Raw genomic sequence first — 19,069 nt, forward strand, 5'->3', positions numbered from 1 at the left:
ATACCAAAGAGCTCCTTTACACAAATCAGTGAGATAATTCCAATATTTTGCATAACCAATGAATGTCATGACTAAAGGAAGAATTCTGACAATTGAATGGAGAAAATCATCATAGCAACTACAACGATGATCACCCACAACTAGTACAAAGAAGAGTATAGATATGAAGATCAAATTGTGCTTTATCCTTTCAAGCAAGATCCTACCATATCTCTATGGATATTTAAAGTTGATTTAAATCTGTTTGGGTGTAGCCTTCATTATTTTTCCAACATAAATGGAATTAAATTTGTGACAAATTAAAAAACTGCAGCAATCAATCCAATATATGAATACAACAAAAAAAATGCTTGCCTTCTGTAGCCTGGAGCAGGATTGAATGAAGAAAAAGCAATGCTTTCTACACATTTGATCTCTTGCGAAGATGGAGATACAACAAGATTCTCAAGCAGACCATTTGGATCCTCCATGAAACCCAATCCCTCCAGTTCAGGCACCTCCGATTTCCTATCCCCTGAAATAATTAGAAAATATTAACTCACTTAAAATAGAATCAAAATAGCAACTACATCTGAAAGTGCAGTATGCAATCCCTTAGTAGAAAAACAAAATGTATCATCCAGCTTAATAAAAACAAATCTGCAACAAAAATTCACAAATCTGCCATATTCATTATGTAGAACATATAATTCATCAAAAACCTGGTAATATTCAATTTGATACTAAACAAGTGACATGCATAGTATTTAAATATAACTCTCCTAGAAAACTACAGCATTTGTTCTAATGAAAACATCTCTATAATATATAATATCAACCAAACTCTATTATATGTATTTGTGGCAACAACATTTCTAGTTGCTTCCCTCCTACAAGCTAGGACAATGCACAACCTTTTCAAGGCACTTTGTTAATAAGAGACAATAATCAAAATATTAGCCCTACTTCAAAGATCACATTGATTTCAAATAGAAGCAGCCAAAAATTACTCTTGAAAATTGTCGATATCAATGTGTGGTCCATGGCATATCTAGAAAAGTATGATTATTAAGATAATGTCCCATGAACAAAGATTGACAAAGCCTTAAATTTAAAAACTTAATTAAGAATGAACAAAAAAAAAAGCTAGGTGAAACAGAACCTAGAATGGAAGAAAACCATAAATGCAATGAAAGTAAACAGGGAATACATATACCAACAACATAGAGATTCTAAAAAATTGCATTTTAAAATTAAACAAAATTGCATGGACACAGATGTAGATAAAGCTAATTTTCAAGGTCCTCAAAAATGAATGAGGTGGTCATAAAAAATTGTACATATACGTATACGTCAAAAGACATGAGCATAATTCTTTTATGCACAAATAAGATGTAAGCAGAGATAATTATTGCTAGAGGAGTAATATAGATAATTGTTACTATATACCAAAATGTTTACAGATATAATTTTATCATCAAAAACAAATACACCACTATAATGGCATGCCATCAGAAATGTCATTACCATTCTCCACTGCATAATGCATAAGTTACCTAAATATGCCAGTCTTTACTGTGTTTGTTTACAATTTTTTGCAAAATTTGTTCAATAGTTTTAATGGATGCTTCAACCTAACCATTAGATTGAGGATAGTAAGGTGTAGAGAATTGATGTTGAATATGGTATTTCTCTTCACTTCTTTGTTCTTGAAAGACATACCATTGTCAAAAACAAGAGTAGAAGGCAGTCCAAAATGAGAAATAATGTTGTCCACAAAAAACTACAAATTGCCTCAATGCTAGTAGATCGAAACAAAATAGCTTCCACCCACTTCGTAAAGTAATGTGAAGTTATTATGATAAAAGTATGTCCTTTAAAAGAAGGGGGAGATATCTTTTCAATAATGTCTAAACCCAATGTTGAAAATGGCCATGGAGAAGCTTGAGTACGAAATTCCTATGTAGGATCTCAAATGAGATTACTATGTTGTTGACACTAAGGGCACTTTTTGACAAAGGCAAAGGAGTCTTGCTCCATTGTTTGCCAATAGTATCCCATATGCACAATTTATTTACTAAGGATTTACCATCAAAATGTCCACCCCCACATCTTGAGTGGGCTTCTTGAAGGGCAAGGGGTATTTCAGACTTAGTAAGACATCGTAAAAAGAAGACCATCATAAGACTTACAATAAAGAACATTGGATAAAACAATGTACTATGCTAAAAGTTTTGTATTCAAACACAAGGATTTTTTTCTAGTATTGTCATAAAAGCTTCCAATTTTCAAATGGTTATGAATCTGAGAATACCATTCTTGAAAGTATATGCTTGCATACATTAGACTATCAGGATCAGGTTTATCCGAGATAGCAAGAGAGTAGAGCACATGGAAGCTATGCTTGTCATTGCATCCGCATGACAATTTTCTCTCCTAGTAACACTATCAATTGTGAAGCAAGGACAACATTAGATCTCAATATTAAGATTGCTTGTGTAGCTTAATATGTCCCCATGATATGCTTTATTATTAATTCAAAATCACCATAGATACGAATATGTTTAATGTCTGATGCTATCGTGGCACGTAATGCAGCAAGAGGCGCTTCATACTTAGGGATGTTGTTTGTACAATGAAAGTTCGAGCGAAAGGAAAGAAGACCAGTTTGACATGTCAACCCATCGAAAAGCATTTCCCATGTAGAATCTTGTTCTAAGGTAAACAAACTTTCATTTGGGAACATGTCTGAATTAGGAAAAGAATGGAGATTCCAAGACCAGTTTGACATTAAAACTACACCTACTCCAAAACCAGTTTGACATGTCAACCCATCGAAAAGCATTTCCCACGTAGAATCTTGTTCTAAGGTAAACAATTTTTTATCTAGGAACATGTCTGAATTAGGAAAAGAATGGAGATTCCACTAATTGAACAATGACAACTTGACCATTTTTTGCTTTCTAAGAAACAAATTTGAGATCAAACTTAAAGAGCAACATCAACCATTTAGCTAACCTTCCTGAAAGATCGGTTCTAGAGAATAAATGTTTGAGAAGATCACACTTGACTATGACATGAGTTTCCGCAAGGAGAAGATAATGTCTTAACTTATTCATTGCAAAAACAAGAGCAAGACATTGCTTCTCCATGGTAGAATAACGAGATTTGTAGTCAACCAAGATAAGACTAATGTATTAGATTGCTCTTTCTTTACCATTATCATCATATTGAGCTAATAAAGCTACCAAAGCATGTAGTGATGTTCAAGTGTCCAATAGAAAGGGTCTATCTTGCATAGTTGGCATCAAAATGGGAGGATTAGCCGAATAATTCTTAATAGATTCAAAAGCCTTTTGACATTGATCATCCCATCAAAAAATGTACACCTTTCTACAACAAACGCATAAAGGGAATTGTATGATCAACCAATTAAGATATAAATATTTGAATTGTTCGAACTTTCCCATGCAAACTATGGAGTTAAGAAACACTCTTGGGTGGAGGCATGTTAACAATCACATCAATCTTATTAGTATTGACCTCAATTCCACGATGAGAGATAATAAATTCCAATAGTTTACAAATGCCTATACCAAGACACAGTTAAGGGGAATTTAGTCTTATTTTGTAAAGTTGAAGCCATTCGAAGATAAGAAAAACATTCTCAATGTGATCTTGGTCGATTATAGACTTAGCCAAGATGTCATCAATGTAATATTCTAAGATCTTATGAATGAAATCATGAAAAATTACAGTCATTGCACATTGGTAAGTTGTCCTAGCATTCTCTAATCCAAACGGCATGACTACATAATAGAAAGTACCCCAAGAAGTTGTAAACATTGTCCTATATTGATATTTTGGATTAATAAGAATTTGACTAGAGCCCAAGAAGCCATCCATAAAAGATAGCAAGCCATCCATAAAAGATAGCAAGGCATGGCCTAAAGTCAAGTCTACAATCATATCAATATTGGGAAGCGGAAATTCATCTTTAAGAGTGGTCTTGTTAAGATCACAAAAATCAATGCAAACGGGAATATGACCATCAAGTTTACTGAGAACAATATCAGACATCCAATGTGAATAGTCAATGGTATGGATAAAAAACAATGCAAACGGGAATATGACCATCAAGTTTACTGAGAACAATATCAGACATCCAATGTGAATAGTCAATGGTATGGATAAAACCAACTTTTAGAAAAATTTCTTTCCTAGTCTTTGTTGTGTTTTTCGTGCTCGTTTAACCACGGTCACTAATTTGCCTTCCCAGCAATAGACGATTCACAATTGTCTCCCCCAAGCACTATCTGTCTTCTTGAATGAGATTGCACATCTCATTATATATGTGAGAGGTGTCTTTTCACCAAGGGTCACCACTCTTCACATGTGGCCCCATTAGTTTAATAATTATATTATTATCTCACAATAATAATATAATAATTATATTATCAATATAATTATTATATTATCAATCACAATAATTGTATCATCAATATAATTATTATAATGTCAATAATTATATTATCAATATAATTATTATATTATCAATAATTATATTATCACGATATTATAATAACATAATTATATTATCACACTAATTATAATATAATTATATTATCTCAACCTTTATGTTATCTATGTCGGGCTAAAGGAATCCGACCATAGCTACAATAAACTAATTATAATACAATTATATTATCTCAACCTTTATGTTATCTATGTCGACCTAAAGGAATCCGACCATAGCTACAATAACATTAACACTCCCTCTTAGCTAGGGAGGAATCCTTCTCGAAATTTATATTTAATGAAGCACGTCTTCATTAGGTCGGCCCAACCAAGGATTCGACTTTAGCTATAACCATCAACAGTCCCTCTTAGCTAGGGAGGAATCCTTCTTAATGTTTACAAGTTACATCACCTTATTGTGATGATTGACCACAATGGCTACATCCATATGTGGAAAGGAAAGATATCACCTCTCTCTGATATCAACCATCATGGCTTATCCATAGATATCACCTCACGTGATATCCACCATTATGGCTTATACATAGATATCTCCTCACGTGATATCCACCATTATGGCTTATCCATAGATATCACCTCACGTGATATCCACCATTATGGCTTATCCATAGATATCACCTCACGAGATATCAACCATTATTGTGAGATCGTCACCTCACAATGATGGTAAGATCCACAAGTGTTCATCATTGTGAGATCGTCTCCTCACAATGATATTCACCATGGCTCATCCAGAGGATAAACACACAAGTACAAGAAAATCACCACGGACTCTCTCACGTGGTGTTGTCATGGCGTCACACACATGACAATCACCATGAACCATATCAGAGGGTGGATCCACCATGGCCCATCCCAAAGGGTAGAAATAAGGGTTTTCACCTTAAATCTCTCTCAAAGAGAAATGCATTAGCAGGAGCTTACACTTCAAACTTCTCACTCAAAGAGAATAATGCAACAATATAAAATATGAATATATATCAATGACTCAATCTCAGCTAGGGCTTCATTCTCCACCATACCAAGCTTATCTCAAAACTATACAAACTTTATTCTGGAGAGAGGCTTGGTGAGAATATCTATCGTCTGCTCATCAGTACTAATGTATCTCAACTGAATAGCATTTCTTTGCACCATATCTCTAATATAGTGATATTTGATCTCCTTGTGCTTTGACCTATCATGAAATACAAAGTTGGAGTCTTCATCACTCTTGATGAATCCCAAGCTCACCAAGTATCCATCTATCTAGGAATATCCCAACCTAGGTGTCAGCATAAAGGCCTTTCAGCCTACACACATGGAACTCCATCCCATGAATCATAGCCCTCTGACTGCTACAATTTCCTGATTGCTAAAGAACCCATCTCGACATGATCTACTCCCTCTGAACCACAATCCTCGGAAGTCAACTGAAACGGGTCTCTAGTTGCTGCCTCTGTCACGGAAGCATACCCTGCTCACATGGTTCCAATCATGGAAGATACCTTGCTCCAAGAGACTCTCATCATATGATATACATACAGCTTAAGGTATGTTATTTCCTCCTCTTCGAAGAAACATCTTCAGCCACCAACTCAATCTCATGGCAGCAAGCATCAAGTTCTTCCTTCCTTGTTCAAGGCTACCCTCTGATGGTCTACCAGACTCTCTCTGAATGTTGATTCTTCCACTTCGAAGAAACTGATCGGCTTCTTCCTTAGGGTTCATCTCCAATATCTCAACAATATTACCCACTAAGTACAAAGTTGTTTGTTTAATTTGATTTTCTCCCAATTTTCTATCATCTCAAATTTCAAATCTGCCATGCTTCACAGGGAATGAATGTAGTCAAAGTCTGAGATCACGATTTGAAATAATGCAAGCCATCAGTTTGCGCAACAAGGATGAGAGCATTTCACAACATAGGAATCAGGCTATAAAATATTCCCCTTGGCAGCCTCTAGTAAATGCAATGTTCCTCTTCCACTCTTACGATCCCAAGTGCAAGTTACAACAGTTGAGAGGGTGGTAACGATTTATCCCTGTTATGGTTGCTCGAATTAATCCTTCCTTCATTCGCATTGTCAACTATCCTAATCTGTATTCATTAAAATGCCATAATCTCTTCTCCTGTGTCAATCACTGACCCTTGCGGCAATCACCTTATCCTTATCTGGTTGCAATGGATTATGGCTCTGCCCTTCTTATCAGCAATCCTCTTTTAGACACAATGTAGAGATTATGAAATGGACTGCAACAAGAATGATTTCTTCTTTCCACTTCAAATTTGTCTAGAAGATAGAAGATTACACCACATTCTAGAAGGAAAAGCTCATGCCAAGTAGAGATAGGCAATACAGGCTCCCAACAGCCTTGACCTGATAAGAGTCACTCTGTGCCAATGAAGTTATAGACCACACCTCAAGGAGTCACCAATTCTCAAGTAATTGTTTGGCGCTAAGAACAACAACGCCACACCATAGCAAAGAACTTCACGTGTAGTAGGAAAGACTATTGCCCATGAGGATAAGGATCGCACCTATCGGTAGTCTGAAAGAATGCTAAATCTAAACAAGATAAATGGTGGCCAAAATACAACCTTCTACAGTTCCAACACTATATATGGAGAATCGCACCTTCAATATTATGCTTAATTTCGTCAAGCCTATAACACTAGATAATTCACAATCTGTCAGAATATTGTCATGCCAAGTACACAAAATGATACACAAGCTGAAGCAACAAGACTCCCACCAATGAAGTTTTATGTTCCTCGACCAAGGAATGGTTGTTCAACTTTTGACAATTTGCTCCTTTGTCCATTCTTGCTTTATGTCCTTGGACAATATTGTGGAGACTCTGACTAATTCCGTCTCCCAATAATCCTTGGGCTTGTCGTAGAGCATTACTTGAAAAACACTTCAACAAGATCGTGAAATTCATGCAATGGGCTCAGCTGGCCGAAGGCGTGCCAACAGAAAAGTTGTTGGGCATGTGATTTATTCAATCCATCCATCTTATAGGTTGTCGTTTAAGGCATGGAGGGCGAAGACAGAAGACCGATGTAGCAAGTTGTCACGATAATCAAGCTGTCATATCCAAGCTAATTTGTGCGAGGTAACAAAGCATCGATTTGATCTAGATCATCGATATCATTCAAGACGATAAGGAGGCGATGATGTTTTAAATGATGCGCCAGAAGTTCCTTCCCTTCACTTATGTTGGGAGCTATAAAATGTTTGATCAGTAGTTTCTGATCGTGCGTTAACTTTGAGGCTTACGCGTCTCCATGTTATATTGGATGGAGCCTCCTTTTACCTTTGCCCAGCGCTTAGCACTTATCGCTAATAAGGCTTTCAAGATAACGTGAATCTGGCAAGGATTTGTATTGCATGTTGTGAATCACAGGCCAAATACATAGAACGTTATCAGCATATTAACTGGATACTCCTCTTTGACCTCCCTTTTATGTTGACTTGCTTCCAGACAATGTTTCTCCAATCGCTCAAGTCCCAGGTTGATCTTCCTGCTCTGATACCATGTTGTGTTTTCCGTGCTCGTTTAACCACGGGCACTGATTTGCCCTTCGAGCCATAGACGATTCACAATTGTCTCCCCCGAGCACTATCTGTCTTCTTGAATGAGATTGCACATCTCATTATATATGTGAGAGGTGTCTTTTCACCAAGGGTCACCACTCTTCACATGTGGCCCCATTAATTTAATAATTATATTATTATCTCACAATAATAATATAATAATTATATTATCAACATAATTATTATATTATCAATCACAATAATTGTATCATCAATATAATTATTATAATATCAATAATTATATTATCAATATAGTTATTATATTATCACAATATTATAATAGCTACAATAACATTAACAGCCTTAACCATTAACACAACCTTAGGATTCATTTTCCGAATCCTTTGCGTAATCAGCTTGGTATCGAGATATAGAATGATAATGTGACACAATGAATTTATCAATAGTGCACATATCCTCATAAGACCAAGTGAAGATATCAGAAAAAGAATGTAGAAGATTGACAAGCATTTTAGACACTTCTAGATAAAAATATTTCCCCAATTTTAATTACCTTTTCAAAAGACTTTGGATCCATGAGCACATCAAAAGTTTCTCCATTAAGTGTTGAAGATTGGCAGCATCGGTTATCACTTCCAGTCTGAGTAAGATGAAGCATTGATCAGATTCCTACAGGCTGACATAGATAACATAAAGGCTGTGATAATTATTGTGATATAATAACTATATTGATAGGCATTATAATTATTATATTGGTATAATATTTGTGATGATATAATTATTATGACATAATAATTATATTAACATTATTATTATTATTATTATGAGATTATATAATATAATATAATATAATTATCTTATATTATATTATTATGATACAATAATATAATTATGTTATATAATAACATAATATAACTATTGGGCCAAAAGTGGTGACCCTTAGTGAAGGGACACCACCAACATATATATAATTGAAGTGATGAACACATACAATTAGTTTTTTAATGGACAATATGTAGATGGGCACTGATATACAGCAATAAAAGAAAGAATCAATACTTGTGGTAAAACTCAACATGGTATCAGAGCCAGGTTCGAAAACTGGGAAAGGCTAAGAAAGAGTATTTAACTTTATTGTAAGGACAAGTAGTAGGGACATTCCAGGGAGTGGAGGCCCTAGATTTATACGGATATGTGTTCAACAGGCAAAGACAAGATGAAAAACTGAAACAGGGAAACAACACATTCCACTATATTGACACTTCAATAATGTGGAGTCATGGCTGGAGGAGTGTCACAGATGGAGTGAATTGAACCCAGAATTTTCTCGGCTAATTGGATAATTTCCTTGTTATGGTTATTGTGGGGTTTAATGGGAGATAAGGAATTGAGGAGGGGATTAGGCATGGAGTCGAGCAGGAGGGTTGTGGAAGCGTACTGGAGGTCACACATGATCGACAATGCCACGACAGATGACGATTAAATTACCCCGATTTATAAGATGGATGAGATTTGTGAGACGCTTCGCTCCAGTCCATTTGCAATTGTCCGGGAGATGTCTGATTATGTTCTTAAACGCCTCGATCACAAAAGCCCTCGGGTCAAGCAAAAAGCTTTGAGGCTTATCAAATATTCAGTAGCAAAGGCTGGAGTAGAATTCTAAAGAGAAAGGCAACGATATTCAGGAGTTATACGTCAGATGTTTCATTACAGAGGTGAGCCAGATGCTCTTAGAGGTGATGCATTGAATAAGGTTGTCCGTGATACTGCCCATGAAGTGGTAGCAGCCATATTTGCTGCAGAGGAGAAGCAACTGCTTCAGAGGATGTAAACAAATGAATTCAAGGGTTCGGCAATTCTAATTTTGAAATGCCATTGGATGATAGAAAGTTATTTCTTAGTGAAGTCGTTGAATTGGGAAGTGCATCTATCAGACAGGGTCTGAACATGATTGGTGGACTGTCAAATAATAATTATCTTGATGCAAAAGGAAACCTAGCTGGAAGTTACAAAGGGCCTAGATTGTCTATATGTCTGGCAAATCGAGAGACAAAATATATAATGTAGAGATCGTCTTATAAGATGGCAACGTTAAGCAATTGCATTGATCTTATTAAAACAAACAAACATATGCTCTGAATATACAAATGTTAATAACCCTAAATATGAAGAATAGCGATGATATAAGGATCAACGATTTTTAAGAAGAATAGATTACAGTCTATATAAAGCAGTGGTTATATTCATGCTATAGCAATTGATGGTAATTAGAATGAGAAATAGAGAAAACATCAATCTGCAGTGATACATGAACATGCTGGCCATATGCACAGCAATATATTTTGGGGTTAGCAACTCTGTGTTTCGAGGAACCAATGATAAAAGAGTTCAAATCGATTGACCATTAACGGTGGTAAAAGAAAAAACGTAATTACCAATTAATAAATATGTTAGAAGTCTACAAAGGTTAGTGATCAATCAAAGTGAATGATGTTAATAAACAAGTGACATATTTGTTAACGAGAACTTGCATTTGAAGACAGCAACATTATCATCGTGGGAATATCATTTCGCAGTAGTTATAATATTCGCATCATTCTCATACACGTAGACATATGAGAAGGGTTGACTTAATTAAGGAGTCAAAGATGTTAAGGAAAGCAATGGAAAGTTTATTAACAAGCTGATGAGCAGCGATTAAAATAAAGAATAATAACACAGATAAAGGCTATGAACAGTAAATAGTTAGACGGTAAAAATATTACCGTCAATGAGGCGCAGACCAGAACTGGTGGGGGCGGCGACAAGGAGACGATGAGTGACAAAGAATCAGATTTGACTAATATTACAGTCATTATGGACCAAGTGCATATCGTTGCCCCTCACATTGCCCAACTTTGTGGACCAAGTGAAGAAACTATTGAATTTAGTGCCAATGAAAGTGTTGAATTGATTTACAATGACGAGTACATCGTCTGTGAAAGGTTAGAATTGGAAACTGATGTCTTCGAAAGCCATGAATTTCAAAGCAAAAAGTCTAGCGTTGTCTCTGAAAGCAATTCAGATGAGTTTAAATTTTCAGCCTCTTTCTGTGAAACACTTTCATCTCACCCTCTTTACATTGAAAGCAATAATGTAATTTGTAAATATGATTATGACTCTGAAGAACCTGAAATCTTGAAGTGTGGACGCATAGTCAAGGTCAGTGGCCGTGGTAGTGGCAACTATGATATCAAGGACAATGGTAGATGCGCCTAGATGTCTTGTTGAGAGATCTATTTCTTTGTTGCTCATAATTCTTAAGATTGAGACAAAAGGGCTCTCTCAGTGAGAGGGAGCATACTGAAAGGGGATTTTGTTCTAAATCCCAAGATGATCATATTCCCACCTAGGCGTAATCTTATGACAGTAGATCAATGGTGGACATCACTTGATCTTATGACAGTAGATCAATGGTGGACATTACTTGATCTTATGACAATAGAGTCTCCTAAAGCAAGATATCTTCCATGATTGGGACCATGTAAGCAGGGGATGCTTCCGTAACAGAGGGAGCAGCTAAGAGGATGTGCTTCTATTGATATCTGAGGATATTGGTTATATTGGTTCAGATGGAGTGGACCATGTCAAGATGGTTTCTCTAGTGATCAATCAAAAGACTATGATTCATGAGATAGAGTCCCATTTATGTAGGCTGGAAGTCATGAAATTCTTGGATAGATGAATACTTGGTGAGCTTGGAATACACCAAGATTGATGCAGACTCCAACCTGGTATTTCATGAAAGGTCAAAGCATGTGGAGATCAAGTATCACTATGTTAGAGACATGGTGGAAAGGTATGCTATTCACTAATGTATTCTTATTTTCAAAAGATGTTTTAAAGTGTAAACTCTTGCGATTGCATTTCTCTTTGAGAGACTTAAGGAGAAAGCTCTTATCTACACCCTCTAATATGGTTCATGGTGGATGTCATGTGTGTGACTCCATGGCAATTTTGGTTCAGTGCTTGATGAGCCCCTGTGAACATTATTGTGAGGTGACGATCTCTCAATAGTGAACACTTGTACATCTGATCATTATCGTAAGGTGACGATCTTACGATATTGATTGATCATACCATTATGATGGATATCATGGGACGTGAAACCTATGGATATGTCATAATGGTTTATATCTCTAGTAGTAATATCTATGGATATGCCATAATGGTGGATATCATGAGACGTGATATCCATGGATAAGCCATAATGGTGGATATTACATAAAGAGATATTCATGGTGGATTTCATGTGACGTGAAATCCGTGGACATGCCATGTAGTAATATCTTTAGATATACCATAATGTTGGATATCATGTGAAGTGATATCTATGGATAAGCCATAATGGTGGATATTACATGAGATATCTATGGTGCATGTCACGTGAAATGATATCCGTGGATAAGCCATAATGGTTGATATCACGTGAGATGATGTCTAAGGATGAGTCATGATGGTTGATATCACAGTAAGGTGATATCTTTGCTTTCCACATATGGATGTACCAATTGTGGTCAACATCACTATGAGGTGATATGTTTTGCACAGCTGGAAGTATCCTCCCTAGCTGAGAGGGAGTGTTGAAGATTGGCAGCATTGGTTATCACTTCCAGTCTGAGGAAGATGAAGTGATGATCAGATTCCTACAGGCTGACATAGATAACATAAAGGTTGTGATAATTATTGTCATATAATAATTATATTGATAGGCATTATAATTATTATATTGGGATAATATTTGTGATAATATAATTATTATGACATAATAATTATATTAATATTATTATTATTATTGAGATTATATAATGTAATATAATATAATTATCTTATATTATATTATTATGATATAATAATATAATAATATAATTATGTTATATAATAACATAATATAATTATTGGGCCAACAGTGGTGACCATTAGTGAAGGGACACCACCAACATATATATAATTGAAGTGATGAACACATACAATTGATTTTTTAATGGACAATATGTAGATGGGCACCGATATGCAGCAATAAAAGAAAGAATCAATACATGTGGTAAAACTCAACATTAAGAAGAGTACTACAGTCTTAGGATGTGGTGTAGATAGATTCTCATTATCATTAGAAAGAGAACCCTTCTCATCAAAATTCATAATGGATTCTCCAAAGTACACTAGACTATTTAAATAATACAGAAATCGATGTTTATGATGATAAGAAGGTCGACCAGAGTAGGCCCCTAAGAATTCTTCTACGGCTTCCTGCGAAGAGAAACATCTAGAGGAACTGCATGCGAGTTACATTGTTTTTGATATATTCAAGATGAACAATTTTAAGCATAAGAGGCGCACAAGAAACCATGGGGACATTCAACCACAGTTTTGCTTTAGAGCATCCAAGTCCTATCTTAGAACCATGTGGATCAGGTTCTAACAGAACTTTAATACCTTGTTCATCACACTAACAACCTTTACCTCCATATCCTATTTTTGAAAGAATATCAAATCCTAAACCATAATGTGATTGCAACTATTCGAAAAGAGGAGGATGTTAAGGTGGATTGGATTAACTTTATCATCGTTTATAAGCATAATCATCATTTATGGCAAGTGTAAATGAGATCTTTGGGATGTTAAGGTGGATATGATTAACTTTATATTCTCCAATAAAAGATTCGGTGAGGTCTAACAATCCCCATTCATCACACAAACATGCATTTTGTTGAGAAAAAGAAGTAGAAGAGTTAAGAGTTATCAACCTTAGGAGGATTTTGAACCTTAGGAGAAGTGTTTTTAAAGACATCGCCTTCAATAAATATAGTTGGAGTGGATATCTGCATATTGGAAGATAATGATGGAATGAAACTTTTAAGGGTAGGAGAAACCAAAATCTGACCACTTGCTGCCACCTAACATAAGTGTATTGCATTAAGGTGAACTTTGATTGTAACTACCTCAATGTTAGTAATGAATTTAATAGGGCGATGTAAAGTAGAGGAGACTACTCTTAAAACATGAATCCATGGTCTCCCTTAGAGAAGATTATATGGTAAAGGTCTTGGCATAACATATACCAAGGTGGGTATAGTTATAGGTCCCAACCTTAAAGGCAAAGTTACTATGCCTAAAGCTTGCCAACCAACATTATTAAATCCTCGAATAAATAAAGAAGCTACAAAATAAGTCGGATCAACTTTAATTTATAGCAATAGATCGACACAACATTGAGTGTCGAACCAATATCAATGAGAGTGCACCTAGTGTCGATATTATTCACATAGACTATTATCATTAAAGGATTTGCTTGATTTTGTACTTTTGGAGATGGGATTTCATGTGGATAGAAAGTAAAATTTAGTGTATATCACGAATATGTTCCATTGACACATTTATATATGTTGGTCTAGCAAAGGAAGTTAAGAGAATCTTTTGCAAAGCTTCCCAAAGCATACCTTGATAAATCGGAGATGTTTGAAGCAAATCCCATGATGAGATCTTAGCAAGAGTAAATCTAAGTTGCTTGATAAGATCATACCCACTTTGTTGCTTAGTCACAAGTTTAGGTGCTTGAGGAAGAGTGGGTTGAGAAGGCGAGAGAGAAGTTGGTTGATCAACATTTTGTTTATTCCTAGTATTGTAAGTATGAAATAACGTTCTATGAGAAGGAACCTTGGATGTTTAAGAAGTAATAGATTGTGCAAATTTTCAAAACGATTCTTGTGAGTGATTTGTGAAAGAAACACCACGAACAAGGATTACTTTCTTAGGAGATGGACTAGCTGGAGTCACATAAATGACCCGTCTAGGGTAGACTATGATCACATCAACAGACTTCTCATCTTTTAAAAAGAAAATTACTAACGAAGGAGTTTGTACAACAAACTTTTGACTAGGAGGAGATGCCTCTAGTAAATCATCTAGGGCATCATCTAACATGTCAAAATCTTATTTTAAAAACATATTATCAAAGCAATAAAACTTTGAATAAAAAAATCTGACAGTTCACATCGGCTTCACAAAAATATAATGGAGGCGATTTGCTACCCTAAAGATGACAAGGTCTCAAGGAGCAAATAGCCCTCAATTACCTCAAGCACATAATATTTTAAAGAAATCAATAAAGAGTCTATATGCTAAAAGACTATCTTTTAAACTAACTTGATAAGAGCACAAATGGAAAATGCTTAATTATAGTTGTTTACCAAAAGATAAAAATGTGTACAGATGAAAGGGAAGCTATCACAGGTCAAAGTGGCTCTTTGCTACAAATGAGAACACACCACGCGAATGACAACGTGCTTCTGACGTCTTCCAATCCAAAATGACTAGTAAGCTCCAAAATAGTCACTCTTTGTGGGACTCATTTATTATAATTGCTAGCTAAGTATCAACCTCTTTGTGGGAATCATTTAAGTTATAATTTTTACACAAGTTTCTCTCCTATAATACTTAGAAATTACAGACTCTCTAAAAACTTACTTTATGCCCTTCTATGTGGATTCACACTCTACAAAAAATATAATTATTGTATGAAATAATTCTCCAATTTCTATAAGTAGATATTGCTTGCATTTTTTTTGTATTGATCCATGTAATTGTTTATTTCTCCTTTATTTAATTTCCTACTCCATTCCCTACATCAAGTTTGACAGCAATTCCCCACTGTAACTACACCTCACTAAAACTACTTGTGGGTAGGGTGCTTTCTCGTAGCCACACACCACTTGACAGTCAGTTCAGCAATTTTGGGAAACGCAAGGCCCTGTTGTAGTATTGTGTTGTGAAATACTGCGATTATGCTTTAATCACTACATCTAAGATACATTTAATCTCCTTCTGTGCTGCTTCCTTATTCTATATATTCTACCATTTGCATCTTCAAATGAATATGCTTTAGTAACTATAAAAAACACACCTTGAAGCATAATGAGCTTGAAGTAAACTGATTTTAGCACGTATTTAAAATTTAAAGTTTTAAACTCATTCCTTTATGCTGGACTGTGTGAGAATATCTTTTCTTGATCCTATAGCATGATTTTAAATCATTAATATTTTATTTTTTTTAAGTAGTTTTTGTCTTCTTTCCTACAATTTTTTATGTTTTTTTTAATCTGATTTTTTCCCCATTTTTTTTAGTATTATTCTTTTGGTTAGCCAATTTTTTCCCCAAACGATTTTCGCTACTATGATTCAATGAATCCACATGATATGGCATACAAAATATATGCTTGTATTTTGTTTGTACCAACAAGCTAGTTAATTTACAAATAGGAGCAGCATCTATAGCAATTTGGACTACATGTGATGCCCCCACCTCCTTAATGGCATCACATAGTTGGTCGTAGAGAAACTCCAAATTTATCTCTTGCCCTAAACAATCTGTTGCCTTTGGTGTGTGTTACCATGATATTAATAAGTGAATGGTTTCTAATATCTACCCAGCCATCCATAACAATGTTGCACCACTCTGTAGACCATACAATTTTAATTGGTGCATTTTATTGCTCTAGTCATATTTTCTTCTTTATCAACAAAAGTCATGAGAAACTTATCATACCCATGCAGTCTATAACCTATCAATTCATTATTGCCTTGAGCATCTCCTCATAGTAAGTTGATTGAGCAACATTAAATAGTATTCCATATACATAAAAGAAGCATGCAATTGCTACATGAATTGACAATGCTCACCATACAAATTTTCAATGGGGTATGAGTTGCCAACATGTGGTCGAATACCAAAAAACCATACATCTTGTGCCACCTGTGTCATGTCTTTAGAATGCACATTAGTCTCTAACTATTTGGTTTCTTTTCATTGTTGAATTTGCATTGCCCCTATTGCTACAACATGAGGGCTCAGTTGAAGAAGTTCCCATCAAGTACTTCTAGATTCCTACTATATTCATACCATTCTTCCTCATTCAAGCAAGGATTGGCACCTCTTCTTTTTGTGTGAAAAAAGAAGCCTTCCAACTTCATGAAGTTGCCCTAAAACGACTTCCTACAAAGTTTACATGTGATGATGGTTGTTCTACCAAACTCTTTGGCCCCTAAAACACAATCACAATACTTAAACAATGGGAACAAACCCACTTTGCCCCACTGGACATTCTAAACAAAAATAAAATAAAAATACTAGAAATACAAATTGACTAAACTTTGAATTTCAAATTCAATAAGTTATAATTTAAATTTTTCCATTTTTATTAGATTCTTAGAATTAAATTGGAAAAGTAGTTAAAATATTTTTATTATTTATATTTTAAGCTTATAACTTTAGGAAAAAAAATTATTGAATATCCTATTTTTTTAATATTTTTTACAATTTATAATTTTATAACTTCACTAATTTCCTATGTAACCCAACAACACATCCTCTACCAAAATAAGGACGGCCCCACTAGGAAATGTTTTAGGGATGAGTTGGAAACATCCCCATATCACCCCCAAAAAAAATTCAAATTGAAAATGTTTGAGGGACATCTGCAAAATTTTCAGAACCACCAAGGGGCAGCTAGCCATCCCCTACGAACCACCAACTCTGTATTTCATTTTATTTTTTAAAAGAAACAATGCAAACTCCTATTGACTAAGTTTTGTAAACCTTTTATGAGTATTTGGAGGACCTAACATGGTTTTGCGTTCGGAAAATGTTGGCACCAAGACGCTACTGCTGTTTTGCACAAATGGTTAGTTAACCTGCACAGAACGGCTTGCAAACAATATAAAATGCACATGAAATTGACAGAAAAATAACTGTTTTAAATGTGTGGAAATATACAATAATTTGCATTAAGCTTAAGTTAGTGAGTTAGTGATTGCTGAGGTTAATAAGCACTTATAAAACCCCAATGTATTTTTAAGATGACAAATGTTCAAACTACAAACAGTCACAAAATTTGAGATTATGAGTCTAATCAATTTATAAATGCATGAGAAGTACAATTTTGATATTGCATAATGCTTTCATGGAAGTTTAGATCTGTATTTGAGCACAAAAATGATAAATGATATGTTTGCATGTTTGCATGAATGAAAAGACAGATAAGTAGTTAAGTTATGAAGTAGAATAGCATTTTGATTTAAAGAGTTATTTCGAAACCTATATGCTTTGGGTGATATTTGGAGTATGATTGCTAGCATGCTAGGATACTACGTTTACTACAATGAGGGTTAACTGATGAACATGTCAAAGTATCTTTTAGTTTAAAAATTTCTCAATACATTATAAACTGATTTTGCAAGTATAATAGAAAATTGATTATTTAATTTTCTTATCAATATAAATTGGTTATTTAAGTGCCTTATCAATGCTATCATATGGATATTTGAAGTTTTCTATATTCTTTAAATTTCCCCTATTTTTATCATAGTCGCCTGTTAAAATTGGCCTCCCTCCTGTCCACATCCCCAAAATGCATCCCCCCATCCCCTGCCATCCCTGTCTCGGAAGCTTGGGGTAATATAGCTAATTTCTATTTTATTATACCAAAAAAGGTTTAAAATTTATAGAAATTTTAAAAATAGATTATAAATATAGCTAAAATTTATTTTAATTTTTAAAAAGAGTTTAACTTAAAATTAAAATTAATTTTGGCCTTTGACTCATATCAGCTAAAACTTAACATGCAGCAAGAAAGTCCTCTAGGAAAAATTATGATCCATGTATGCAAATCTTTGCAATAATTTAATAAGGTTACTTTTCTTATTCAATAAATTTTTTAACATTGCAAAAAATTAATTAAATTTAAAATATCTAAAAGTAATACCTTAAGTTAAAATAGATTTAAGTATTAAAATTAAAAATCTAATTTATAAATATTAAACAATACTGCCTCAATTAGACACCCTACCCAAGTAACTCACAAGGAACCACCTTATTGTAGATATGTGCAGGAATCACTTCACTTTTTGCACATTCATGCTCCCATGAAAGAGTTTACTTTGATCTTCCTTTACACAAAATCAATCCTAAAATC

General features: G+C 34.6%; 1 protein-coding gene across 1 annotated transcript in view; it reads right to left on the minus strand.

Moving 5' to 3' along the window:
• The window catches only part of LOC131078689 (clustered mitochondria protein), a 116,480-nt gene that overhangs the window by 60,501 nt on the left and 36,910 nt on the right, over positions 1-19,069 (minus strand). Inside the window, exon 6 of the mRNA XM_058016449.2 lies at positions 355-514. Within this exon, the coding sequence (XP_057872432.2) occupies positions 355-514 (160 nt within the window). The remainder of the gene's footprint in view (positions 1-354; positions 515-19,069) is intronic.

This window comes from Cryptomeria japonica, chromosome 2 (genome assembly GCF_030272615.1).
Source record: "Cryptomeria japonica chromosome 2, Sugi_1.0, whole genome shotgun sequence".
In the NCBI taxonomy this organism is placed as follows: Eukaryota; Viridiplantae; Streptophyta; class Pinopsida; order Cupressales; family Cupressaceae; genus Cryptomeria; species Cryptomeria japonica.